Source organism: Vulpes vulpes, chromosome 11 (assembly GCF_048418805.1).
Source record: "Vulpes vulpes isolate BD-2025 chromosome 11, VulVul3, whole genome shotgun sequence".
Classification (NCBI taxonomy): domain Eukaryota; kingdom Metazoa; phylum Chordata; class Mammalia; order Carnivora; family Canidae; genus Vulpes; species Vulpes vulpes.
The window spans coordinates 76562010-76589139 of NC_132790.1; the positions used below are offsets into that span (position 1 = coordinate 76562010).

Here is a 27130-nt window from a genome sequence, read left to right on the forward strand (position 1 = left end):
TTTCTTATGAAAGAAGAGCTTGCTATAATTTAAGCCTTCCAACTCCTTTAAAAATACACTGTTTCATCCAAAATGATTCTCTGACCATAGAGAAAGGTAGATGGTACTATTTGCCAAACTACATAGTTCCAGACAAGGCCCAGAGAGGAGGGTGGGAGCAGGACAAGAAAGGAAAGCCTAGGTTTGAACATGTTGCAGTGAGATGCGCTGAGTAGACAGTTATCTCTGGGGCTCTGCGGGCAAATCTGAGCTAGAGACATCAAGTGGAGACTCATCAGCAAATGCCTAGGTAACTGCAGCCAAGGGTGTGGAAAAGCTGTCCAGGATGAGGCCTGGGATAAGGGGAAGGAGGCCTACTAACTGTATGGCACGGTGAGCCCTGACAACCTTCACTGGTGGCAGATGGTGGAGGAATAAATGCAAGGAAAGGAAACGGAGAAGATCACAGACACTCTTTCAAGATGTAGCTGAAGAGAGAACTGATGAGGGAGGAGGGAAGGTTATTGTGATCTTCCTCATTTAAGAACCTGAGCATGTCTTCATGCTGATGGAGGAAACACAAGCACAGAAGTACAAGCTAAAGATACAGGAGGGAGAGGTTGGGAGCTGGGGTACAGAGGCAGTGGGGCAGGGAGGCAGCCCTCTACCATAATGGAGGGGTGAATGGGTCTCCAGGCAAAGGCTGAGAGATTGCTCTAGAAAGCAAGAGATAAGACCACATGCTGAAGATGGTGGGAAGGAGGTGACAGGATGGACATCCACAGATTTCCTTGCCAATAGTGGTCTACTTGTGTAGGCTCCTCCCCTGCCCCCAGAGTCAAGGATGCAGACTTGGCCCAGGGAGTGTAGCCTTTCCTTCAGAGAAGCTCCTTGGCTCCAAAGAGGGCAATCTATGACCCTCATCAGCACCAGCGCCACCCCGGGTCACATGACCGTGGGAACAGGACTGCGCCAGCACATCTGGCATGACCCAGCCCTCATGTTCTGAAGGGTCTCTAGCCACCTGGGAGCCGCACCTTCCTTGTACCTCTTAAAAACAACAGGTGGCCTCCAGAACGGCCTGGCGTGATACTGTTGCTCTCCTGGAATGATAGATAGGTCTGACTTGCTAAATAAATTTCGTGTAAAAAATGTAATTTTTTTTTAACTTCAAGGACGCACAGATGCTTTGCCTTATCAGAAGGAACCGCGAAGCAGTTAATTTTTCTAAATAACAGTGCGCCGGAGACAATGTTCAAGGCATTAAACCTCAGGGCCTTGGGATCCCTGGGTGGCGCAGCGGTTTGGCGCCTGCCTTTGGCCCAGGGCGCGATGCTGGAGACCCCGGATCGAATCCCACATCGGGCTCCCGGTGCATGGAGCCTGCTTCTCCCTCTGCCTGTGTCTCTGCCTCTCTCTCTCTCTCTCTGTGACTATCATAAATAAAAATTAAAAAAAAAAAAAAAAACCTCAGGGCCTTTCACAACAGAAAACCAACTCTGGTTTCTGAATCAACTGGCGAGTGGAGCACCTCAAACAGGTGCTGCCCCAAGATCACTTGTTGATGATACTAGGTTTCTGTTTCTGTGTCTCGTTACTTAAGTGGGTGAGGAATTAAGTGCCCCCTTCCCAATTTACATTAATAAAATGTGTGAAGGTACTCATGTAGCTCGAGGAGTGACAGGAGGACACAGCCGGTCAGGGGAGCTGGGGCTGAAGCTCAGCCTTGTGCGACTGTGCATGACTCTGTACACCTGGGCCTCAACAGTTTTGCCTATAAAATGGGGCCACCAATGATGTCTGTGATACAAGACAGCTGCAAGAGAAACCAACTTGATGTTAGAAGTGCCTCCTAGAAAATTAACTGATGTACTTACAAGTTATATCATTTTAATTCAATTCAGCCCATGTTCTTGCCATAGAAATCATGCACTTACTTAAATTTTAATTTGAATTCTTCTCTCTGAATTTTTACCATTGTCCAAAAAAAATATATAAATGAGGACGATTTTCTTTAGTGTCACAGTCACCACGACCGATGAACAGACCCTTTCGAGACTCTGAGATTAAGACCTTAACATCGCTGTCCTGGTAGTGACTAAAGTAATCATGCCAACCCACCTGCTCACAGAGCTGAGAAATAATAAAAATGATGGACTGGGAAGAATACACAGGCCTGGGGTTAAGTGTTACCTTTTAAAACAGTAAGCAACCCGAAGTCAGAGTGAGCGAAGTTAAAAATATGAAACCAAAACATGATATTCAAATAAGGTGGAATATTGAACACATTTTAAGTTATGGATGATAAGAGGAAAAATTAAATGTGACCTTTAAAATAGGATAGAGGTTTTGCCGGGGTTTTTGGGGGGAGGAGAGCAAGCAGTTTAATGGATTTATGAGCAAACTTACAGGAACAGCATAGACCTTTCTCAGGTAGAGAATCAAATCAACAGCAAAATGGCAGAAACTGAATCACTCAGACAACAGATCCTCCCAAGCTCTATACAGGTTTAACTTACCACATCCATAAGTGGTTTTACTTACCACTTACCATAAGTACTTGTCACGCAACAAATACTTACCCAGGTGCCCAAACTATGTGTGAGAAATCTGGCAGATAAGAAATCCCGTATTTCTTACAGCAAAAAGAGGAGAAACCAGGGTTCTTTCAATCACACAGAGGCACAGACCCTAAATCAGAACCCCTAACCCAGGACCTGCAGCTCCCGGTCTCCACAGCCAACTCCCTGACCACAGGAGCTGGAGTCTGCTCTCAGGTTTGAGCCTCTCCAGAGAAACTAGGGGAATCCAGCCTCTCTGCCCACTTGAGGAGGCTCTTCTGTTGCTGATTTTAAACATAAGCCCCGTGGTCTACCCCGTTCAGGGACAGCAGAAAAGCCTCAGGCTAGATTAGCCGTCCTCTCTATTTTTTTTTTTTTAATCTAGCCATCCTCTCTATTCAAAACTAGCCCTCCCACGGATGTAGCTGCTTGACTCCAACTCTCTCCTGAAATACTCCACTCCTGTTCAGTTCACATATCCACAGGCCAGGCTAACCTTAACCTGTCTGTTGTTCCTGTTTCCACAGTGGCCACAGCTCCACGGCATGTCTTCAATCTACCATCAAGTGAATTAGTTCTGGGAGCTGTTTATGGAGGGCATCCCCTCGACAGCAACAGAGGCAGAGCACCCCAGAGCTGACTGTATCTTTTCTTACACCTGTGTTCTCCTCTCCATCACCTTTAAAGCACAGCCTCCTGATAAACGTGCCTGAGTGTGAATTACAGGCCTGTAGGGCTACTGATTCCAGCACCCAACCTACCCACCCCCTATCCCTATCCTCACATCTCTGGGCAGCACCTCTAGCCACAAGCAATCTCTTCCAACTCGCTATGCAATTACATCCCTTCCTATCTGTAGCCTGTGTGGAACTAGTTGAAAGCACTCTTGGAGCATGATTGATGGATCCAATGGCCCCTGGTGTTCCTAGGAATGATGGGCCTGGGAACTGCTGAATTCTCTGCGGGGACAGGAGCTTTCTCACACCCTGTTATTTGGTGACATCTTCTAAACCATCTTCTTTGTTTTTCTACCTCACTGCCTGGTAAGGACAAGGACAGCAGGATAAATTCAGTGTGTCAGAGTTCTGCCCCAAAAAGGACACTTCTCATCTACTTTTAAGTAAGGAGCGCAGCAGAGGCCCAACTGCCCTGTTTCTTTCTATATATTTCACTTTCTTGTTTCTAACCCCCTCAGGGTAGCATTCATCAATGGCAGCTCTTCTTTGCAACAAAGGAGCTATTTAACTACTTAAAAATATTCTTCGACAATACTTTCTTCCCTAACAAAGAAGATGGGTAAGAAGATCTGGCTAATTCTGCTATAGGAAAGAATCCTTCCCTTACAGATTCTTTGCTTGGTAAATACTACAGAGTACTGAATTTTCACAAACAAGATTGTAGGCTCTCTCCTCCAAAGAACGTTAAAGTTCATTTCTACTGTCCTTCCCACTTATAAAGAATTAAACAACTTCTTAAAGACATATGTATTAATAAGCAGGCCCTAATCATGATCAGGAAGGCACTGGAACACTCTTCTGCTGTCACACTATGGGTATTCCTCCAACCCCTAGAGACAGCAGTCCCTAAAGATTTGGCCCTCCCACCAGATCACGTCTCTTCTTTGGTGCCTCCTCAGGGTAAATGGACACAAGCTTCTCTGTTAAAAGATCCACCCATGCTAGTGTGAAAGAGAAAAAAACTGACCTAAAAGAATAAACATGAATGATGATGATGTGCTAACAGAGCAACAAAGTTGAGAAGTATACACCACCTAATGAAGACCATGATGGTGCAACACTGGATATTTTTGTGTTACCACTTTGCAGCCAATAAAATATATTTTACAAATGCTCTGAGAGTTCAATGGCCATTCCTCCTGACCACAAGGGGCTATGTGGCAAGAAGAAAATGCCACAGCATTGAGAAAGCAGACGTTCACCCAAAGGTCATGACAAACCACCCCAGACTGTGAGCCCATCACAATGGGGTGCACTGAAGCATCACTGGATTGGTTCTCTTCCTCCTCGCATAAATTACATGTGCTAATAGTACCTATCTGGCAAGTGTCAATTTAGAATCTTCTCTGAGTAAGAAGGGTTTTTACCACATATTGCCACCTAAACACGAGATGAAGTGGTTAAAAGAAATGTCAGCGTGACTGGGTGACGGGCACTGAGGGGGGCGCTTGATGGGATGAGCACTGGGTGTTATTCTATATGTTGATAAATTGAACACCAATAAAAAATAAATTTATAAAAAAAAAAAAAAGGAAATGTGAGGACTCCTTCCAGCAAAGTTTGAAATGTACAATCACTGATCTCCAGAAATAGTGCTCATGCCTCAGCCCAATTAATTCTTCCTAAAAATATTTCCCCTGGGGAAGTTCTTCCTCCAGATGCAGAATGCCATAGGCACACAGATGTCTTTTCTCTACAGAAAAGGGCCAAGAGATGGACTAGGAAGTACACACAGTAATGATTAATCCAGGTAGATTAAGCCTGCACAGTAATGATTAATCCAAGTAGATTAAGGCTCCAAATAACCCTACCCAGGCCTTTGAGGGAACTGGCACAACATATTCCTTTACTTAGATCAAAAATACATTCTTAAGGTACAATGATGAGTATACAGTGGAGACCATCATTTTCATATTTAAAATCTGTTTCTCCAGATCTAAGGAATTGTTCCCCTTACTCAGTATTTTTTTATCCCCTCAGGAAAAGGGAAGCTCAGCTTCTTATGGGAAAGCTCCTATGAGGCAGCTGAAGGTTGAACCCTCTCCCCTGTTCTTCACCAGTCCCAGGATCACCACCTGTCACCTACAGAATCCTGGAGCTGCTTGTTCTCTCATATCTTACAGAGCTAAATGCAGCAAAGACGTAACATAGGAGAAAGGCTTCACAGCTGTTCTCAACCTTTGCCATGGCTTAAAATTTCCCAGGACACTTTAGGAAACCCCCAGAAATTCTGATGTAATTGGACTTGAATGGATCTATACATTAGCAGTTTTAGAATCCAGTTTTAATTCTAATGTCCTAAAATGACCTATCTGAAGATTTGGTGTTTTCCCCACCCAGAAGAATATTTAGATGGGATAAGTGTTCAGGAAAAAGAAAAAAAAAAGGTAAGTGTTCAGTAGACCTAAAACAAAACAAAACAAAAAACTATGCTGACCTCCTGGGATCCTAGCTATTCAGTGCTAATCAAACAACTCTCACTTTTTTCTAGAAGACTTGGATAACTGGTCTCTGGTAACTGCCTTTGAGACAAGAAAGCGCAATCTAGAAAACTGTCATGCAGAGAACAGGTGCTCCACAAATGAGTGGTTCTCAAAGTTTTGTATGAGTAGCAGCACACTTTCGAACATTAAACCTTCTGAGCACACCTGAAAGGGATTAATATGCTCAACACTACACCAAACAAGTCATAAAAACTGCCAGCAATCACAACAGTGTAAAGTGACTCCAGTGACCAACTTCCCACCCCAGCTCAGCTCCCTGCCTGCCCTCAATACAGCCCAGGGAAGATACATCCTCACACTGCTCAGGCCAGCTGCCTCTCTCTCCTTCTGCCTTCCACACTGTCATTCAGCTCAGGTTGCTTGCTAGGTCCCACCACAGCACAAGTGCTCCACTGCAGCTAAAAGATTGTCCATGCGTTGATCAACAGCAGCAACCTGTTTTGAAAGGGACTGTCCTTCACATACTGCAGAGTAAACTAGCCAGTGAGTACCTGCATTTGATTAATTTTCTCAAAGGAATTGTTTAAACCAACTTATTTATTGAAGTATGACATGCCTCCAGAAACATCATGTGTATACAACTTAGTGAATTTTTAGAAAGGGCTCACTCTCAAAACTACTCCCAGATACAACAACCAAAAATTAATGGCACTCAGAAGCCCCCTTGGTTCCACCTCAAATGTTCATCAGCCTCAAATGTAACTACTATTCTGACTTTTGTCACCACAAATTAGTTTGCCTGTTTTGGCACTTTATATAAATGGAATCATACAACATGTATTGCTTTCTGTCTGGTGTCCTTCCCTCAACATTATGCTTGAGAGACTGGTGTGGTACATGCTGTTATCTGTTCATTTTGTTCTTTTTTTTTTTCTTTACAGTATTCCATTGTATGATATGCTATTTTATAAGTTGGGCATTTGAGTTGTTTCCAGTTTGGGGCTGCTACATTTAATACCACTATGAGCATTCATTCTTGCACGTATCATTCAACGTAGTACATTTGGGTATACACTTCAGAATATACCTAGTAAGAAAGACAATGTAGTATGAACAGAAGGATAGATAAACCAATGTAACAAAACAGACTCCACAGGGACAGACCTACATATACACAGTCATTTGATTTATGACAAAGGGTCAATGCAGTGCAGTGGGAAAAAATCATTTTTTCTAATAAATGGTGCTGAATTAATTTGGTATTCACATGGAAAGAAAATCTTGACCCCCTATCTCATACCAGACACAAAAGCAAATTCCAGATAGATTATAGATGTAATTGCAATAAATGTAACTGCGAAAAATAAAGGTTCTAAAGGTTAAATAAATTAATATCTTCATTGTCTTAACCTCAGTAAAGGTTTCTTAAACATGACACAAAAATAATAACCATAAAGGAAAATACTGATAAACTGGATTCACTGAAATTAAGAATCGCTATTCAATAAAACACACCCTTCAAGACAGGGAAAAGACAAGACACATACTGGAAGACACTTTCAATATATGTATCACATAAAAGACAAACATAGAAAATGTAAAGACGTCCTACAGTGTTTTAAAAAATAAAAGCCAGTTTTTTTTTTTTTAGGAGAGGGAGAGAGAAAGAGAAACAGCATGAGTGCAGGGGAGAGGGAGAAGGAGAAAGAGAATCTTAAGGAGACTCCATGGTGAGCACAGAGCCTGATGAGGGGCTCTATCTCACAACCCTGAGATCATCACCCTGAAGTCACGACCTGAGCCAAAATCAAGGTTCAGATGCTTAAACAACTGAGCCACCCAGGTGCCCCAAAGCCCAATTTTTTTTAATGGTCATTTAACAAAGGAAAACATCCAAATGGCCAAGAAAACATATGAAAAGGTATTCAACATCATTAGTTTTCAGGGGAATGCAACCTAAAAGCCAGAATAAGGTACCATTAAATAACCATACCAAGTGTTAGTAAGCATTCAGAACAGCTAGAACCTGGTGGGTGTGTAAATTGGTTTAACCAATTAGAAAAATCACATGATGATATCTACTACAGTTAAATATATATATATCCTATATCATAGGATATGTATATATTCTACTCCTAATATTATTTTTAATATATAAACAACATTTATGGGAATATATATAAGCTAAAGAAAGCCTTGAACAGATCTCTTTCAATAAACCATCAAAAACTCAGAAGATAAACACATCCTTAGAACTGGCATTACATCAGGAATTCTATTAGTTGTGAAATGAAATATCTTAAGAATTCTTTTGGTACTTAATATGGACTATTAGCATGGACTGGTAGAAATAAAAATCTAAGTTTTTCAATGTACTTCCTTCAATAATAAACATTAAACCATATTAACTATTTGAAAAATTACATCTACTATGCCCACAGGATATCAGAGCTCAGAAGGAAGATGAAAAATAAAAGGTAGCAGGAAACCATATGGACAGAGTCATATGGCTTGTGATTCTAATGGTAGCTGCAAATGAGGTCACTTATCCCTCTGTGGCCATACTAATTGGTCAAGAGCAACAGAGGCTTCATCAGCAATGCTCATAAAAAACAGCCTACCCCTTCCTGGGCATTTTCAATTTAGAGAGCAGACACCTGCTACCCATCAGTCTCTCACAAGACAGGACTCGTGTCAACCTACCACTACATTATTTGATTTGCTCCTAATTGTTATTATTTATAAACAGAGTCTTTAGAGTATATGCATGTACAAGTATAGCATGTGTACACATGCAGCTATCTATAGCAAAAAACAAATACTCAAAAATTGCTGTTTGAAAGTCCACATCTTGTTCTATTAATACACTCATACTGCAGTATTACATAACAATTTTTTTCCAATTCTGTTATGCTAATATGCAAATAAATGAACTCAACCATAGCCAGGAGCTAAATGTACTAATCAGTATGGCCTTGTGTATCTCTAACTACAAAAGAATTTTACATGATCTCTTTCTGTTCTAAAAATCCCATGAATCTACATTATTAATTATTTTTAAAACCAGCTGCTTGGTTTCTGGGATATTAATATCTGCAAATCAGTATATTTAGAATGCTCCATGAAAATACCTAACTACCAATTATACCTCGTAATGTATTTTAAGTATTAAAAGCTTTCTATAATTTCATAATTATCTGACAATTCCAAAACAAATACAGAGAGAGATACTATCAGAAGAAACTTACCTAAAAACAAATTGTTACTAATTACTATCTACCTTCCAGTACTCTAAAAAGTAACTGTAAATCAACATTCTGTTAAAAAAAGAAACAAAAGCGGAAAATGACCTCCCTCCTAAGAAGTTTTCAAATCCATCAAAGGAAAGCAGAGAAGAAAAGGACAAAATCTTAGTTTTATGGATCCAACAGAAACCTATGGCATGGTGGAGAGGACCATTGCAAGGCTGTTTGTTGATTAGGTACATGTTGGGCTTCATCCCAAGATTCAACCACAGAAGGCCAAAATTTCCTAAAAATCAGTCATCTATTTTAGGACTGTTAGAAATTGCTACGATCAAGGAGTCAGAATGCCTGAGGCAAGTAAGAGAAAAAAGGAAAAAGTCAAAGACACATTTCAGAAGATGAAATAGAAAGTGGGTGATGAGCAGTTCAAAGTGTAGGCTTTCGAGTCAATCAAACCTGGTCTCATGTGGGCTTTGCCTCTTATAAGTTCTGTGACCTTGCCTGGAAATTCCCAAACTTTGAGGAATGAGTTTCCTTGTCTGTTGAAAGAGAATGATAATGTCTCCTTGGAGGCTGTAGGGAGACTTGCATACAAAGCGTTTCTTAGTATCTCTTCTACACCAATCCTTGAGTGGCAACCAAAGGTATAATTTCTAACACTGTATGACAAAATATGCTGAGGGATTAAAGATCCTACTTCTACAATTCTGCCTATTAGTACTCTATATTCTTCATGTATTTTTTATTATTAATTCTGTAGCATTCTCAATGAATATCTTTTGACAATCCAATATAATGACAATAAAAAGTAATTTAGTTTCTTAAAAATATACTATAAGCAGAGACTACAGACATCACTTAAAGAAATCAAATACCATAAGACATTAAATGTTTTAACAAACAGTAAGATCTCTTGCCATGCTTTTTCAACTTCGTAGCAGATCATGAATCAAAAGAAATTTTCAAAGGTCTACTCTTATTTCAGGGGCACAAGAGGGACAGATCATTTATATTAACAACTTACAGAACAATTCTTGAACCAACCAAACTCCTGGATCTAAATTCAATGAAGGTATTTCCTTCCATTTGATTGCTTCCACAATTATGTATGTGAAATAAATTTCTGCTTTGAAGTACACAGCCCACTGAGTTTTATATTCCAATCAAAACCAACTGGGGTTGGAGGGCGTCCCAAATGGCAGCATAGGAAGATTCTGAACTCACTCCTCCCACAGCCACACCAAATCTACAGCTACATATGGAATAAGCCCTGCTGAAAAAGAACTGAAAACTAGTTGAACCCTCCACAACAAGGGATAAAAGGGCCACATCAAGATAGGTAGAAGACGCAGAGAGACAGAGTCTTGCCCAAAAACTCCACACCCAGCATAGCACCTACAGTAGGAAGGGATCTCACAGATCCAGAGCCTCTCTCTGAGGAGTGAAAGTACCTTTCCCTACACAAAGGTTGGCACACCAACCTCGGGACCTGCACTGGAGAGACGAGGACCCCAAAATGTTTGGCTGTGAAAATAAACAAGGTTTATATCCAGGAGACCTAGAGGTCTGTGGGAATCTGAGATACTCCTTTTGAGAGGTTTACGTGTGGACTTGCTCATCCTAGGACCAGCACAACAGCAGCAGGTTGAGACGTGACTGGATAATATACGAAGGAAACTCACTCGCTAATCACAAAACATCTGCCAGAGGGACAGGGACCAGGTGGGGTTCCTTGGGGACAGGGGCACTAGTGACCATCATTTTTGCACACTCTCTCCACCTTGCTAGCTCAGATGAGTGTGCATGGATACAGCCTTGTTACAACTCCCAGTATGCCCCATCCCAATGTTTTTCCCCTGTGTCTCTAAAGTTGCAAGCATGCCCTGCCCCAGTGCTCTTCATCAACATCACTAAAGCCACAAACAGGCTGCACTCAGTACTCTCTGACAGCCTGTTAAAGTTTTCAAAGTAATGGTCATAAAGATGCTCATCAAACTCAAGAAAATAATGAATGAACACAGTGAGAACTTCCACAAAGAAATAGAAAATATATGAAACTATCAAACAGAAGTCACAGAGCTAAAGAATGAAAGAACTGAACTCAAAAATATACTAGAGGGGTTTAACAGCAGACTAGATGAAGTAGATCAGTGACCTGGAAAACAAAGCCATGGAAATCAACAAAACAAAGCTTCAAAAAGAGAAAAAGAATTCTAAAAAGTTAAGATGGGGGCACCTGGGTCAGAAATCATCTGACTCTTGATTACAGCTCAGATCATGATCTCAGAGTCATTAGATGGAGCTCTGCATGGAGCTCTACACTCAGCAGGGAGTCTGCTTGAGATTCTCCCTCCCTCTACCCCTCCTACTACTTGCACATAATCAATCAATCAATCAATAAAATCTTTAAAATAAAAAGTAAAAACAGCTTAAAGGATCCATGGAACAGTATTAGGCAGAATAACACTCTGGGGTCCCACACTATAGGGCTCACAGAAGAAAGGTTGTAGAACACTTATTTGAAAACTAAAAGTTGAAAACTTCCAACCTGGGGAAGGAAAACAGACATCCAAGTTCAGGAAGCACAGAGAATTCCAAATAAGATGAACCCAAAGACATCCACACCAAGAAACATAATTAAAATGTCGAAAGTGAAAGATAAAGAAGCTTAAAATCATCAAGAGAAAAACAACTTTTAAATACAATGTAATCGCGGATCCTTGGGTGGCTCAGCGGTTCAGCGCCTGCCTTTGGCCCAGGGTGCAATCCTGGAGTCCCGGGATCGAGTCCCACGTCGGGACTCCCGGCATGGAGCCTGCTTCTCCCTCCTCCTGTCTCTGCCCCCCCCCCTCTCTCTCTATGTCTATCATAAATAAATAAACAAATCTTTAAAAATAAATAAATAAATAAATAAATAAATAAATAAATAAATAAATAAATGTGATCTCTATCAGACTAGCAGCTGATCTTTCAACAGAAACTTTTCAGGCCAGAAGAAAGTGACATGATGTATTCAAAATACTAAAAGGAAAAAACTTCCAACCAAAAATACCTGGCAAGATTATCATTCAGTATTGAAGGGACAACAGTTTCCCAGACAAGCAAAAATGAAAGGAGTTCATCACCACTAAACTGGCTTTATAAGAAATGTTTGAAGGGTCTTCTTTAACATGAAAAGAAAAGCCAACAACTAGTAACAAGAAAACATAAAAGTAAAAATTTCACAGGTAAAGATAAATATACAGTAAAAGTAATAGATTAACCACAAAATAAAACTAGTATGAAGGCTAAAAGACAGAAGTAACGAAACTAACTATAATTAGTTAAAGAACACACAAAATAAAAAGATGTAAAATAAGACATCAAAAACATAAAATGTGGGAAGCAGGAGTTAAAAATGTAGAGTTTAGAATGTATTAAAATTTAAGTTGCTATCAACTTAAAATAGATTGCTTATTAACAATATATTGTTATATTATATTATATTGCTTATAGGCTGATATAAGTGAATCCCATGGTAATCAGAAAGCAAAAACCTGTAACAGATACATAAAAGATAATGAGAAAACAACTGAAACATAACACTAAGGAAAGTCATCAAATCACAAAGAAAGAGAAAGAAGAAGAAAGAAACAGAAAGGACCGATAAAAACAGCCAGAAAACAATTAACAAAATGGCAATAATTAATGCCTATCAATAACTACTTCAAATGTAACTGGATTAAATTCTCCTATCAAAAGACAGAGTGGCTGAAAGGATTTAAAAAAAAGAAGATTCAGCCATATGTTGTCTACAAGAGACTCACTACATATCTAAGAAAACACATTTGCTAAAAGTAAAGAGATGGAAAAAGATATTCCATGCAAACAGAAACAGAAAACTGGTACAGCTATACTTACATCAGGCAAAATAGATTTTAAAACAAAGAGTATCATAAGAGGCTAAATAAAGGGCATTACATAATGATAAAGATATCAATACAACAAAAAGATGTAACATTTTTGTAAATACTGATGCACCCAAAATAGGAGCACCTAAATATGTAAAGCAAATATTAACAGACCTAAAGGAAGAAATTGACAGCAATACAATAATAGTAGGGGACTTTAATACCCCACTTACATCAATGGATAGCTCATCCAGACAGAAAACCAATAAGGAGACACTGGTTTTAAACAATACTTTAGACCAGATGGATAATAATAGATATATCTGAAATGGAGAGATCAGATGGATATAGAAATATATTAATTGATACATACAAAACATTCCATTCAAAAGCAGCAGGATACACATACAGGATACACGATACATTCTTTCTCAAATTTAAATGGAACATTCTCCAGGACAGATCACATTTTAGGTCACAAAACATCACAATAAGTTTAGGAAGACTGAAATCAGATCAAGCCTCTTCTCTGACCATAATGGTATGAAACTAGACATCAATTACAGTAAAAACCAAAAATATGTGGAGATTAAACAACATGCTATTGAAAAACAAATGAGTCAATGAAGAAATCAAAAGGGAAGTCAAAGAAATACCTTAAGACAAATGAAAATGGAAATATAACAGTCCAAAATCTATGGGACGCAACGAAAAATAGTTCTAAGAGGGAAGTTCATAGTAATACAGGCCTACCTCAAGAAATATGAAAAATCTCAAATAAAATAATCCAACTTTATACCTAAAGAAACTAGAAAAAAAAGAAAATAAAGCCCAAAGTTAGTATAAAAAGGAAATAAAAAAGATCAGAGCGGAAATAAATGAAATAAAAAAAAATCAATGAAACTAAGAGATGGTTCTTTAAGAACATAAAAATGACAAACCTTTAGCTAGACTCACAAAGAAAAAAGAGAAGACATAAATAAACCAAAAACAAAAGAGAAGTTACAATAAATACCACAGAAATACAAAGCTTTCTAAGAGACTACCATGAATAATTTATACAGCAAAAAATTGTTGAACTGTTGACATCCTAGAAGAAACGGATAAATTCCTAGAAACATTCACTCTTTCAAGACTGAATCATGAAGAAATGGAAAATCTGAACAGACCAACGACTAGTAAGGAGATTGAATTAATACTCAAAAATCTCCCAACAAACAGAAGCGTAGGACCAGATGGCTTCACTGGTGAACTCTACCAAATATTCAATAAAGATTCAATACCTATGGGATCCCTGGGTGGCGCAGCGGTTTGGCGCCTGCCTTTGGCCCAGGGCGCGATCCTGGAGACCCGGGATCGAATCCCACATCAGGCTCCCGGCGCATGGAGCCTGCTTCTCCCTCTGCCTGTGTCTCTGCCTCTCTCTCTCTCTCTCTCTGTGACTATCATAAATAAATAAAAATTAAAAAAAAAAAAAAAAAAGATTCAATACCTATGTGTCTCAATTATTCCAAAAACTTAAGAGGAGGGAATGCTTCCAAACTCATTTTATGAGGCCAACGTTACCCTGATACCAAAACTTAACAAGAACACCATACGAAAATTACAGGCCAATATCCCTGATGAACACAGATGCAAAACTGCTCAACAAAACATTAGCAAACCAAATTCAAGAATGTATTAAAAGGATCATATACTATGATCAAGTGAGATTTATTCCAGGGATACAAGGATGATTCAACACCCATAAATCAATCAATTTGATACTCCACATTTACAAAATGAAAGATATATGATCATCTTAATAAATTCAGAAAAAGCTTTTGACAAAACTCAATATCCACTTATAAAAAAAACTCTCAACAAAGTCAGTATAAGTGGAATGTACCTCAATATGATAAAGGCCATATATGACAAACCCACAGCTAACCTCATACTCAACAGTGAAAAGCTGAGTTTTTCTACTAAGATGAGAAACAAAACAAGGATGCCTACTCTTGCCACTTTTACTCAACATAGTATTAAAAATTCTAGCCAGAGAAATTAGACAAGAAAAAGAAATAAAGAGCATTCAAATAAAAAAAGGAAGAAGTATAACTGCACAATTTAACGATAACATGACCCTAAAGACTCCAGTGAAGAACTGTTAGAATAAATGAATTCAGTAAAGCTGCAGGATACAAAACCAATATACAGAAATCTGTTGCATTCCTATGAACTGATAATAATCCATCAGAGATTTTTTTAAAATCCCACTTACAAATACATTAAAAAGAGTAAAATATCTAAAAATAAATTTAACCAAGGAGGTGAAAACTCTATACACTGAAAACTATAAGGCCCTGAAGAAAGAAATGAAAAAGACACAAATGATTGGAAGAATTAAGATTATTAAATTGTCCATACTACCCAAAGCATTCTATAGATTCACTATTATCCCTATCAAAACTCCAGTGGCATTCTTCATAGAACTAGAACAAATAATTCTAAAATTTGTGTAGAACCACAAAAAAACAAACAAACAAACAAACAAACAAATGGCCAAGGCAATCTTGAGAAAGAAAAACTAGAGGTATCATCCTTGATTTCAAACTATACTACAAAGCTATAATAATCAAAACGGTAGGGTACTAGCACAAAAACAGACACAGAGATCAATGGAACAAAATAGAAAGCCCAAAAGTAAAGCCATATATATATATATATATATATATATATATAGTCAATTAACACATAAAATAAGAACCAAGAACATACAGTAGGAAAAGGCTAGTCTTTTCATTAATGGTGCTGGAAAAACCGGGCAGTCATATGCAAAAGAACAAAAGCAGGCCACCACCTTATACCCTACATAAAAGTTAACCCAAAATGGACTAAAGACTTGAATATAAGACCTGAAATCATAAAACTTCCAGAAGAAAACATAAGCCATAAGCTCTTTGACACTGGTCTTGGCATTAATTTTTTATCTGACTCCAAAAGTAAAGGCCACAAAACGAAAATAAGTACGTGGGACTACATCAAACTCAAACACTTCTATATAGCAAAGAAAACTATCAACAAATTTAAAAGGCAACCTAGTAAAGAGTAGAAAATATTTCCAAATGATAGATCTGATAAGGAATTAATATCCAAAATACATTTTTTAAAAATCTTAATATAATCAATAGTAAAAAAAAAAATCCAAATAAAAAATGGGCCAGAAGACATACAGATGGCCAACACACACATAAAAAAGACGATCAATATCATTATTATCAGAGAAATGCAAAACAAAACCAAAATGAGATATTCCCTCATACCTGTTAGAATATTATCAAAAGACAAGTCATAACATGTGTGGTAGAGGATGTGAAGAAAAAAGAACCCTTGTATACTGTTGGTAGGAATATAAATTAGTGCAGCCACTATGGAAATAATATGGAGGTTCCTCAAAAAATTGAAAACACAACTACCATATGATCTAGTAATTCGACTTCTGGGTATTTGTTCAAAGAAAACAAAAATACTAACTTGAAATATATATGGATCCCTATGTTCATAGAGCATTATTTACAATAGCTAAGAGACAGAAACAACCTAAGTGTCCACTCATGGATGAATGGATAAAGAAGATATGGTTTATACGATGGAACACTATGCAGCCATAAAAATAATGAAATCTTGCCATCTGTGACAACATGGATGGACCTTGAGTTATGCTTAGCTATTATGCTAAGTGAAATAAGACAGAGAAAGGCAAATACCTACCATGTGATTTCACCTACATGTGAAATTCAAAGAGCAAAGGAACAAATATTACAAAACAAAGCTTGTAGTTATGGAGAACAGATTGGTGGTTATCAAGAGGGAATGGGCATGGGGAGTAGGCACAATGTGTAAAGGGGACCTACTATAGAGTGACAGCAACTAGACTTATTGCGATAATCACTTTGTAGTACATTACAAACACCAAATTAGTATGATGTACACCCACTAATATAATGTTTATACCAATTTCACCTCAATTTAAAAAAAATAGTCGAAGTCTAAATAATATCTTGTTTGAACCCCTGTCTATTTATTCATCCATTCACAATTTTTTTCAACAAGTATATACCTAAAAACATGCTTTCCACAAGGCACTAAACTAGGTGTCTCCATAAGCTCAAGGTGAGTAAGACAAAGTTACAGAAGAGGTGGAAGGAACCAGGGCTGTATAGAGAAACCGACAGAGTGGTGGTTGGAAAGCAGAGAAAGAACAATTCAATTCATCAGAGGAATTCTGCTTCTTGGTACCTGAAGAAGACCTTGAAGAGGACACATAGGAGGGAAGCACCCAGGCTGAGAAGAAAGTATAAATCTAAAGGCTAAGTTGGGCATAGAGAGTAGTCACCTGGGGCTCTGGCATAGCAGATCAGCAGGGTGACCATATTATTTATCATCCAAACCAGGAAGCCTCTGAGAGTGAAAGGAGGCACTATTAATAATTTTATCAGGACAAAAGGTGTAAATCTGGACTGTTCTGGGAAAATCAAGACATATGGGTGCTTGGCTCAATGAAACCAATGTTCAGTACCCTCTGATCACTTGGCTGGGGTGACTGAGGCATGCGCACAGTTGTACTGAGGCATCAGATTTAGAAAGGCACCAAAACATATCATTTTTGAAAGCATCTTTAGAATATGTCTGATAAATCTCTCTTGGTACATTCTGCATATTTCCAAAGACAAAACTTCCAAAATGGGCATGGCAGATCTCCAACTCAAATGGAGCTAAGTGAGTTTGCTCATCTCAGGATAAACTCTAAGAAAGAGAAACCAAAAATCAGAAAAACAAACATACTAGGTGGTGCTTATTGAGTGCTTCTCAGGCACCACGCACTGCTCTGAATATTTCATATACATATTACCCCATTTAATCTTCACCACAACACTATGGGGGGGGGGGGGTCTTTCCATTTTAAAGACTATGTAACTAGACACACAGACTTAAATATCTCACCCAAGGCCACACAGAACAGAAGAGAGGGAGACAGAGCACCTAACTCCACACTCTCTCTTTTTCTTACCACTGCTCTGCCTCAACAATTCAGATATGCAACATGTGGCCTGAGTGCAGCCCAAGACCTCCCAGTACAGCCCAACTGAAAGTATTAGCTAGAACACGTTTTACCTAATTACCGCTGCCAGGTGACCAAGCAGGCGGCCAGCAGTGCCTAGCCACCTGCCCTTTTCTACTACTTGGAACTAGGCAGGGGCCAAGTGTCTTGCCAGCAGCCTGGAACCACTCACACCATTGTCATGAAAGCTCAGCATGATTAATTATATACTTTGACCACTCAAAAGCTATGCAATTATTCTGACATAAGGAAAATAGGTACTACTGAAACTTCCCTGGTTCTGACCTGTTTGAGTTACTGTAATACTCTTATGCCAACCACAACTTCATCTTGATCTACCACTCTTATCAGTAGAAAAAAGCCATTTGGGCAGCTTGCAAGCACACAGTGTCTGGTAAAGTACTAAAAAATATTTGAATACCCCTGCAGTACAGAATCCCATTAATATAAAATTAGAAAGTAGCTAAACTAATCTAGGATCTAGTAGATGACTAATGACAGCCAAAACTTAATATTAATAAGAAATAAAGCATCTATACTTTTTTTTTTTTCAAGTAGCTGGGCATAGAGCCCAATGCAGGGCTTGAACTCATGTCGCTGAGATCAGGACCTGAGCTGAGATCAAGAGTCTAACACTTAAACAACTGAGCCACCCAGGCATTCCTTGAGCATCTATTCTTGAACACATATGTATAAAATAAAGTCTGGAGAGAAACTATGAATGTTCATACCTCATTTATATCTGCATTTAGGATGTAAATAGCATTGCCCTATTTTGTTGAATAATGAGGGGTGGGTAACGTAAGTATTTAAGAAAAGAAGAACAGTCTAGTTTAGCACACCTTGCAGAGCACACAGAACTATAAAAGGAACTGAACAGATTCTGGGAGAGAGCAGTCTAAGAAAATAACTTAAGCGACCAAGATCAACAATTAAAAAAAAATAAAATAAACAATTTCCTATCAGTTGTCTATTTGGATTTGGTGAAAGAAAAGAAAAAAAAAACAACAGATCAAACAACTGCTTTGAGGCGAGGCTGGAAAACAAGAAAGGGGGGGAAGTAATTTTTAGGGTATGAAAATTAATACCCTCTGATTACTCCTGAAAATGGAACTCTGAATTGTGACAAAAGTTCTTTGAGTAGGCTGAGACAAGCAACCACTCCCTAGCCTTTCAAAAGTTATCTTATGTGGCCTAAAATGCATTAGGACAAAGTGAAGTGGAGAGTTGCTGATTGGGCATTACAGTTCTCTGACCTAAATGATCCAGGCTGCCTATCTATCCAGACCAACTCACTTTGTGATCCAGTTACTGTTTGTTTACTATATATGATATGCCCACAAGTTTGTTGGGCATGCAGTTGTCGCCTCCTTCCCTCCATCTGAAAACAAAAAATTTAAGCCAAATGCAGATACTGTTTTTAAGATTCAATTAAATAAATGGTTATTGAGTGCCTGTTATCCATGCAGAACTGATAAATAAAGCCCAACTTTTTGCCTTCAAGGAGTCTAGTTTATTTAAACCACCGGCCAATATAATATGATATCCCATCCATATTATTTTGTTTAAATATAACTTAATTTTAACGTCTGCTTCATCCCCACCTTGGGGTGTTTGGCATTAAGACGTAGAGACATATGTTGGTATGAAGGTAGTAAAAGTGCTTCCCCTATACACCATGATAGCAACATGATGGTATTAAGAAAAATAAGGGCTGCTGCCTTGGGCAAGATCAACCACTGTCCCAATGAATCTGGAGGTTCTGGTAAAGTAGCCACAACAAGTAACTATAGTTGCCTGGCTATATTAGCTCTTGACCTCTTCTGCCAGCAGGAATATTCTTTGGGTTCCCTCCAGTATCTCCTGCATTTAAAGGGAATAAATCCAGCATTCCAAGCCACCAATGCTACCTTAATTATATAGAAAATTTAAAACTGGGCAGCCGGGAGGCTCAACGACTTAGCGCCGCCTTCAGCCCAGGGCCTGATCCTGGAGACCTGGGGTCCAGTCCCACGTTGGGCTCCCTGCGTTGAGCCTGCTTCTCCCTCTGCCTGTGTCTCTGCCTCTCTCTGTGTGTCTCTCATGAATAAATAAATAAAAATCTTAAAAAAAAAAAAAAAAAACCAGCTCTGGCACCTTAGGCAAGTGGTTCACCTGTCTGAACTCTAGTTTTCTTCAGCCTCCATAGCTGGGACAGGACCAAGTCACAGAATTATGTTAAGCACTTTTCATGTCTTTTGCACATAGTGTGTTTAATAAACAGTATCTATTGTAATTACTTTTAACTACCAAAATAATGCAATGGCTCTAAGTTCCTAGTCATTAAAAAAGTACCCAGGATCAGTAGTTGCCATAGCCTGGGCATGTGAAGAGGGGAAGACTACAAAGGGACTCGGATAATTTTTTGCAGGTGATGAAACTATTCTCTATTTGGATTGTGGTGGTTACATGAATGTGTCTGTCAAATCTCATAGAACTGGACACCAACAAGAGTAAATTTTGTTTATGCAATTTATATCACCTTTTTACAAGTACCAACCAAAATAATCAATTAACTTTAAATTAAAATAAACCATCTAAACTAATAGGCATTTTAACTACATCTACTTGTAAAATTAAAAGGAAATCAAAGGCCTAAAATGCTACTTCACATTTTTAGCCCAAGTCTTTGAATTAAAGGATTGAGCTATTTGTAAAAAGTGGATGTCGCCTAAACAATTAAGCAAATTAACTGTTTCAAAAGAAAGCGTGGGGTGTACCGGTGTGATGAAATGAAATATGGAAAGAGAAAATGAAAGTGATGTTTTCATTTACTAGATTACTTAAGATGACAAATATAATGGCTCCTTCTCTCAAAATTTGGTAATGGGCCTTTATAAATAATCTAAAAAGTGTAACATGATTTCCAATAAGCTAAGGAAAAGTAGAGAAGTCTGATGATGTGTTCCATGATTTATTTATCTTCTCAATGTATTTGTAAAAGATTCTATAGGGTTGCTCACTCTGAATTTTCATCACATTGTTACCATAACCAAGGAGCTCTCTTAGTACAGATCTGTGCATCTATTTTGGCAGAAAATGTAGTTTTACAACAATTTCTTACTCAACACCATATTTACAAAACAGATGGAGTTCCAAAGAAATCATTTTAAATGAGAAATATAATTCTGGTCAGCCCACAGTGTATTTCTGCATATGTCCTGCATCTAAGCAATAATCCTCTTTCTGTGCTCACTGCTTATCACATATGGGCTGCTATTTCTCCCTCTGACTTGGGGATCCCCAACCTAAGAGAAATGTCAAGATGGTAATGAAAATGGAAGCTAGGAAACAGGCATAGCTCACAAGCCCAACATTTCAACTAAAGCAACCCCCTAAATATTGGCCTCTGTTCCTTAGCTAGCAACTCCCTGCCACGCTCTCAAGCCCCCAATTATCATCTTGCTTACCCATCTACTCCTGCCTCTATGTTGCCATCACCTGACTGAATTCATCCATTATATTCAAAAAGAACATAAGGAAGCCAGAGAAAGATAGCACTATTGCTTTTTTACATGAGCTTCTGCTAAGTTTTTTGTTTTGTTTTTTTTACTATTTTTTAACAAAGTGAAATCATTTCTGCCATTCATGTGACAAAAATGTGCACTATTCATTGCTTTACGAAATGTGACGTTAAAGATCCCTTTATTCTATCAAAATATTGTCTTGATACCATTATGTCTGTAGAAAACACCATACTAAGTTTCTAAAATCTTGATCCTTCAAGCACCAATTCAAAGGGAAACATATCAAGTTAGTTACATACTTAAATATGGTATACCCCTTTCCTATAACCGAGGCTTGATCAACTTTCAACACTATTGTCATAGTTTCAAAGGATGTTTAAGAAAATGTACATTGACACACTGACACAGAGGAAAGAAAAAGGAGTAAATCAAGTCATCTTAGGAGGTATAAGAAAGTGAACAAGATATGAGACTGGTAAATACCAAATTACCAATTTTAGAAATTAACAGAACTTAGAGAAATGTATTTCCTTATCATGCCTCCATTCATTCAGGAAGCAATCTATTGAGCCCCTACTATGTTCCTGGGACTGTGTATCCAGGGATACAACTCTGAACAAGAAACCAGCTGCCTTCATTAGAAAAAAGAAAAATGACAAAGATATCTTTCAAAGTTTCAAAATTCAAAAGCAGTGATTGCTGAATAATTAGTGATTTCCCCATGTGCTTCTAGAATCTTCAATGAAGAACTGATATCTACCAACATGGTCTCAACTCCACATATCAGAAATATCAGCAAATCATCTTTCTTCCCATTCTGAATATAAAATTAAAACAGCTGTTTTAATTAAATAAGTTACACTGTGGATCCCAGTATGGGCACCAATAAAGCTTAATTTAAAAAAAAAAAACAAACAAACAGTGCAAAAACAGGTCCTCCATAAAATTGGGGAAGAAAATTCAAATTAGGTAGGCTGGTCCCTTCCCCGGAATTTTCACCTCAAATTTCATTAACACCACAATGCAATATCACTACAAGTACCTGGCAGCCAATAAAAACAGACATGACACAGAACTCTGTTAACAGGATTGATTATCTCGCATAGCTGAAAGCAACTGCCATGGAAACATAAGCTTACAGAGTAAAAGAAAATAGAAGTCACTTTGTAAAAGCCAGGTATGCAGCAAAAAATAGGTTACTTTCCTTAAATTCTCGACGCCTACTGCAGACAGTTAATACACTTGATCTTTAAGCCCTTCACTCATGCCCTTGCCCAGACATAAACTGTACAAACAGATGACAAAGCGAAAAGCAGTTTCACAACTGCCTGTTACAGAGAGTAGGAAGGTGGTATATTTCACTCGATTACTGCAGAAGCTGATAAGGCCATGAGAGCTACAGAGTCCTTAGAAGATTTCTGGAGGTCCGGTTAAATTTCAAATACCACCAGCGCCAATTCTCTTTACTGTGGCCTGTTTCGCCTTCTCTCCCATGGGTCACAGGAAGGGTGGGTGCTTCCCTGTCAGTGTGCTTTGCTGCTCACTGTCCTGGTAACCCCCTGATTTTCAGAAAGAAATGTTTTCATATTTGCTCTGAACTTAAGCAGAATGAGCTACTCTTGCTTAAGGCTCTGCTCTTCTTAGCTGATGAGCTATTTTTTTTTCACTTCCACGTCACGAGAAATATTTTTACACTGCAGACCAAAATGTAGTATTAGAATGAAACCACCACACACTCAAGAGGAGTTCCTAATGTCACTTCTTGAGTTTAAGATGCACAAAACAATTGCCGCCTTTCTTCTGCTAAGGAACGCTATGCAAAAGATACCAAAACCAGGCAAACTGCTCAAAAGAACTTCACAGAACTGGAGGCCTGCCTAACTGCAGCAAGGAAAAGATTAAATTGTGCAGAACTGTAATGTCTCAGTGCTTTGGAGCCTAAGAAAGCGGAAATCTTCATTTATGTTCAGAAACCTACTCCATCCCCGCCTGCCCCCCCCCCCCCCCCCGGACTGAGTGACCAGAGATTCTGCACCCTCCAAGTACAACCGTCTGCAAGAGGCAACTAGATACTGATCAGAAGAAACCTACTGAATAACCTCTGTTCACCACCTGGGATTTTTAAGAAAATGTTTTCCCATAACCACTGTCTTTAACGTACAATAGACACCTCGCAGGGAGTCCGTCACCAGCCAAGGCTGCCACAGAGGAAGGAGCATGTCCTGCCCAGCCGGGTACAGGCCATCACTGCAGGCCAGTCCTGGGGGAGGTGACAGCCCCGAGTTCACCCGGGAGCGTCCGAGCACGGCTCCCCTGCACATCAGGGATCACCTCTCCATTCTTCCCGAACGCCAGCTGCATCCCATCCCTGCTCCAGCGGTGCCCGTCAGCAGGGGTCCGCTGACGACCCCGTCCTTCCACCACCCACCCCTCCCCTCTGGGAGCTGACCCCGGGGCCGGCGGGGTGGGCGGCGGAGCGCGCGTCTCCCACCTACCTTGATGATGCTGCTCCGGCGGGGCAGGCCGCCGGGTTTGCTCTCCCGGGGGAGGGGGCAGGCGGCCGGGCCGGGGGCCGGGGCGAGCGCAGCGCCGCGGGGTCCCCTGGCGGGGCTGGCTCGGGCTTCGTCCCCGGACACGCCGAGGCTGCAGTCCCCGTTGGAAACCCCGCCGCTGTCACAGCGCGCCCGCCCGTGGCCGAGGCGACCTCCCCCGCCGCCGCCGCCGCCGCCGCCGCCGCCGCCTTCCCCGGCTGCAGGTTTCAGGGCGCCCTTGGAGCCGAGGGCCGGGCCCGGGGAGGTGGGCAGGGCCCCGCCGGCGGCGCCCCCCCGGCCGCACTCCGCCATGGGCGCCCCGCGACCCGCCAGCACAAAGCCGCGTCCCCGCGTCCCCGCGTCCCCGCCGCCGCCTCGGGCCGCCGCGCGCGGCCCCTCCTCCTCGCCGCCTCCCGCCGCCGCCGCCTCCTCCGCCGCTTCTTCCGCTTTTTTTTTTTTTTTTTTTTTTTTAATTTAGCTGTGATGTTTGTTTCGAGCTCGCCTCGCGCACGGTTCAAGTCGTGGCGGCAGATTTATCGGCAGATTCCTGCAGGGGCGAGAGGAGGGAGACCAGTGAGCTCCGGCGGCGGGGCCCGGCTCGCGTACCTGGGGAAGGACAACGCGCCCCGCACGCGAGCCGCCGCCGGCGCCAAAAATAGCCCGCGCGGGCCGGGCGCGCCCCGCTCCCCGGGCGCCCTCCCCGAGGCGGCGCGCCTGCCGCCCCAGGGCCTCGGGGCGCCCTCCCCGGGGCCCCGGGCACCCCCCCGGGGCGATCGCGGCGCCCGGCGCGCGGGAACCGGGCCCCCAGCCCCGGGCCGAGGTGCCCGGCTCCGGCCTCGCGGAGGCGCCTCCGAGGGTGCCGCGGCCCCGGGCGGGCGGGCCGAGCCTCCCCGGACCCCGCTCCCCGGAGGCCGTCGCGCGCCGAGCCCCGCCGCGCACCCGGGGTCCCCGCCGAGGCCTGCGGCGGCGCCGAGAGGAAGCGCACGGCGGGCAGGGGCGGCCCGGCAGCCCGAGCGGCGGCGGGGCCCGCGGCAGCGCCTCCAGGGGGCACCCGGGACCGCGCCCCCGCCCGCCGCCGTCTGCTCGGGGCCGGCGCTGCGCGCCCTAGGCCGCGGGCCCCCACCGCGAGCCGCCCGAGGTCGCCGCCGTCGTGCCTGCCCCCGCGGGGACCTCGCCGCCGGCTTAGCGGACGACGACCGGCGGCGGCCGCGGGCCCTGCGTCTCCGGCTCCCCTAAAGCTGCGGCAACTGCCAGTCCCCGCCCGGCGCCCGAGGGGCGACGCCGCGCAGGCCGCGGGGCCCGGAGCGGGGTTGGAGCTCGGGGGCCCGGCCTCGCGCCTTCCTCCAGCCCCGGCCGGCGCGGGACTCGTTCGCCCCCCACCCAGCTCGGGAAAAGGCCCTCGGACGTCCCCCTCTGGGCTTCCCCAGCGGGCCAGCCCGATTTCACATACAGAAACCAGTGCCGTTCCCCGGGCTCCCGAACTGTGAATTGGTTCAACTGGTTGCAAGGATGCTGGAGCGCGGGAGGGGGCAGAGGTGAGGAGAGCAGGACCTCAGCAGGGCGGGTTCTGCGCCCTCGGAGTCGCCCTGCGGGGATTTATCACCGTCGTGCCTCCCTCCCGGTGTCCTTCCTGAGCCCGCCGCCAGGGACGCGGGCTCATCCAGCCCACTGCGGGTCCCCGCCTTAGGTCAGGCTCATCTTTTGGAGCAGGATCCTACTCGGATCACAACAGCCAGTCCCTCTTCTCTCTGGTCCTTTTGCCTTCGTCCCCTCCCCTAATGCTTCAGGTAGAGCGGCCTGCCTGAGAATCAACCCTGATCCCCTGATCTTGCCGCCCGCCCCTCAGCACAAACATCTCCCAGGATCTCCATCCCTCCAGCCAGACGGGCTCAAACTCCGCAGGATGGTACCCGAGGCCCCACCCAGCCTGGCCCCACCCACCTCCCCATCCCTGGTCCTGGCTCCAGCCTCCCCCGCGCTTCTGCAAGACCTCAGCTCTTGTCCAGCGAGCGTTTCCTTTTCCGAGCGTGCACTTCCTTCAAGGGCAAAGGATAGTCCACTGGGGGGGGGGGGGGGGGGTACTTAAAGACTTTGCTTTCATTAGCGTGATGTAGTAAACAGCCAAGTAGCCTGAGGAAACGGGCTTTCCATACATATACATACCCGCCCTTGCCTCTGAAGATACTTCAGATACCTTCATGTTATTCTTGGGGGCGTGTTAATTCTTCTGATCTTCTGGATTCATGTTTTTGTAACTCATCAGAAAAGCTTTTATTCGTTTCTAGACGATCTGGGCCTACACACTAACAAATATTTTAGCGTCGATGGACCACAATGTTTTAATATTTTATTCCCTCATTCTTTTCTTTCTTTTTTTTTTCTAGTTTTTATTCAAACACTGTTTTCTATCTTGATAGTCTTGCAAGAAAATATTATTCAAATAATTCAAATCAGGTTCTTAATCTGCTTTATATCAAATTCACAGTCATAGTAGCCAGCGAATGAAGAAACTGAGGGGAAGGAAAGGAAAAGTGCTGGGCCTCTGTTCTTCACGTTTTCTAAATTTGATATTTTGAGTAACTGCCTGAAGGTATCTCTGCCCTTTCCCCATATTTACTAATCACTAGTAACATGCTACAAGAGTCCTGTACTTTGCAACGTACCCCATGAGTTTCCCCCAGGGAGTAGGGGGACAAATACAGATTTAAACCTCCAGGATGTTTTTTTAATAAAACCACCATCTCATTCACCTAATGCTCTCCAAAATGAGCACCTATCCATCTCACTCTGGACTCCCAGCAGGTCAAACCAGGGAGACTTCGTTGAAATAGACTTGGCATTTAAATTAAAACGTTTCCCAAAGCATCTTGGCAGACCTGTAGCTAGTGATGCCAGAAGCCCAAGGCCTGTGCCAGGTTCCTTTTTATCCCCCTAAGAGCTTGTCTCCCACAAGCTGGTGGTCACACGCCTGCTGATGTTATAGCTGTAGTTCTTCATCACACCAACAGCCAGACTGTAGGTACCACTTCTTCTACATGGTGATGGGAAGCAGCATGTTCCTCTGACATGTGCGATTCTCAGCTCTCAGCAGGCTTTTTAATAGCTAAACTCAGATTTTTTTTCATCACAAACAGCA

The 27130-nt window shown here is 41.9% G+C and overlaps 1 protein-coding gene across 2 annotated transcripts in view; it reads right to left on the reverse strand.

Annotated features, from left to right (window-relative positions):
- PLCL2 (phospholipase C like 2) overlaps positions 1-25652 on the reverse strand; it is a 187264-nt gene extending 161612 nt beyond the window's left edge. The window contains exons 1-2 of one of the 2 annotated variants that reach the window (XM_072726794.1): positions 25445-25652; positions 23959-24541 (exon numbers count right to left, since the gene is read on the reverse strand). In XM_072726794.1, the coding sequence (XP_072582895.1) occupies positions 23959-24306 (348 nt within the window). In that variant the 5' untranslated portion in view covers positions 24307-24541; positions 25445-25652. Of the gene's footprint in view, positions 1-23958; positions 24620-25444 lie in introns of those variants that run through there. The other variant, XM_026006441.2, reaches the window with a different exon arrangement.
- Between the last annotated feature and the right edge of the window lie 1478 nt (positions 25653-27130).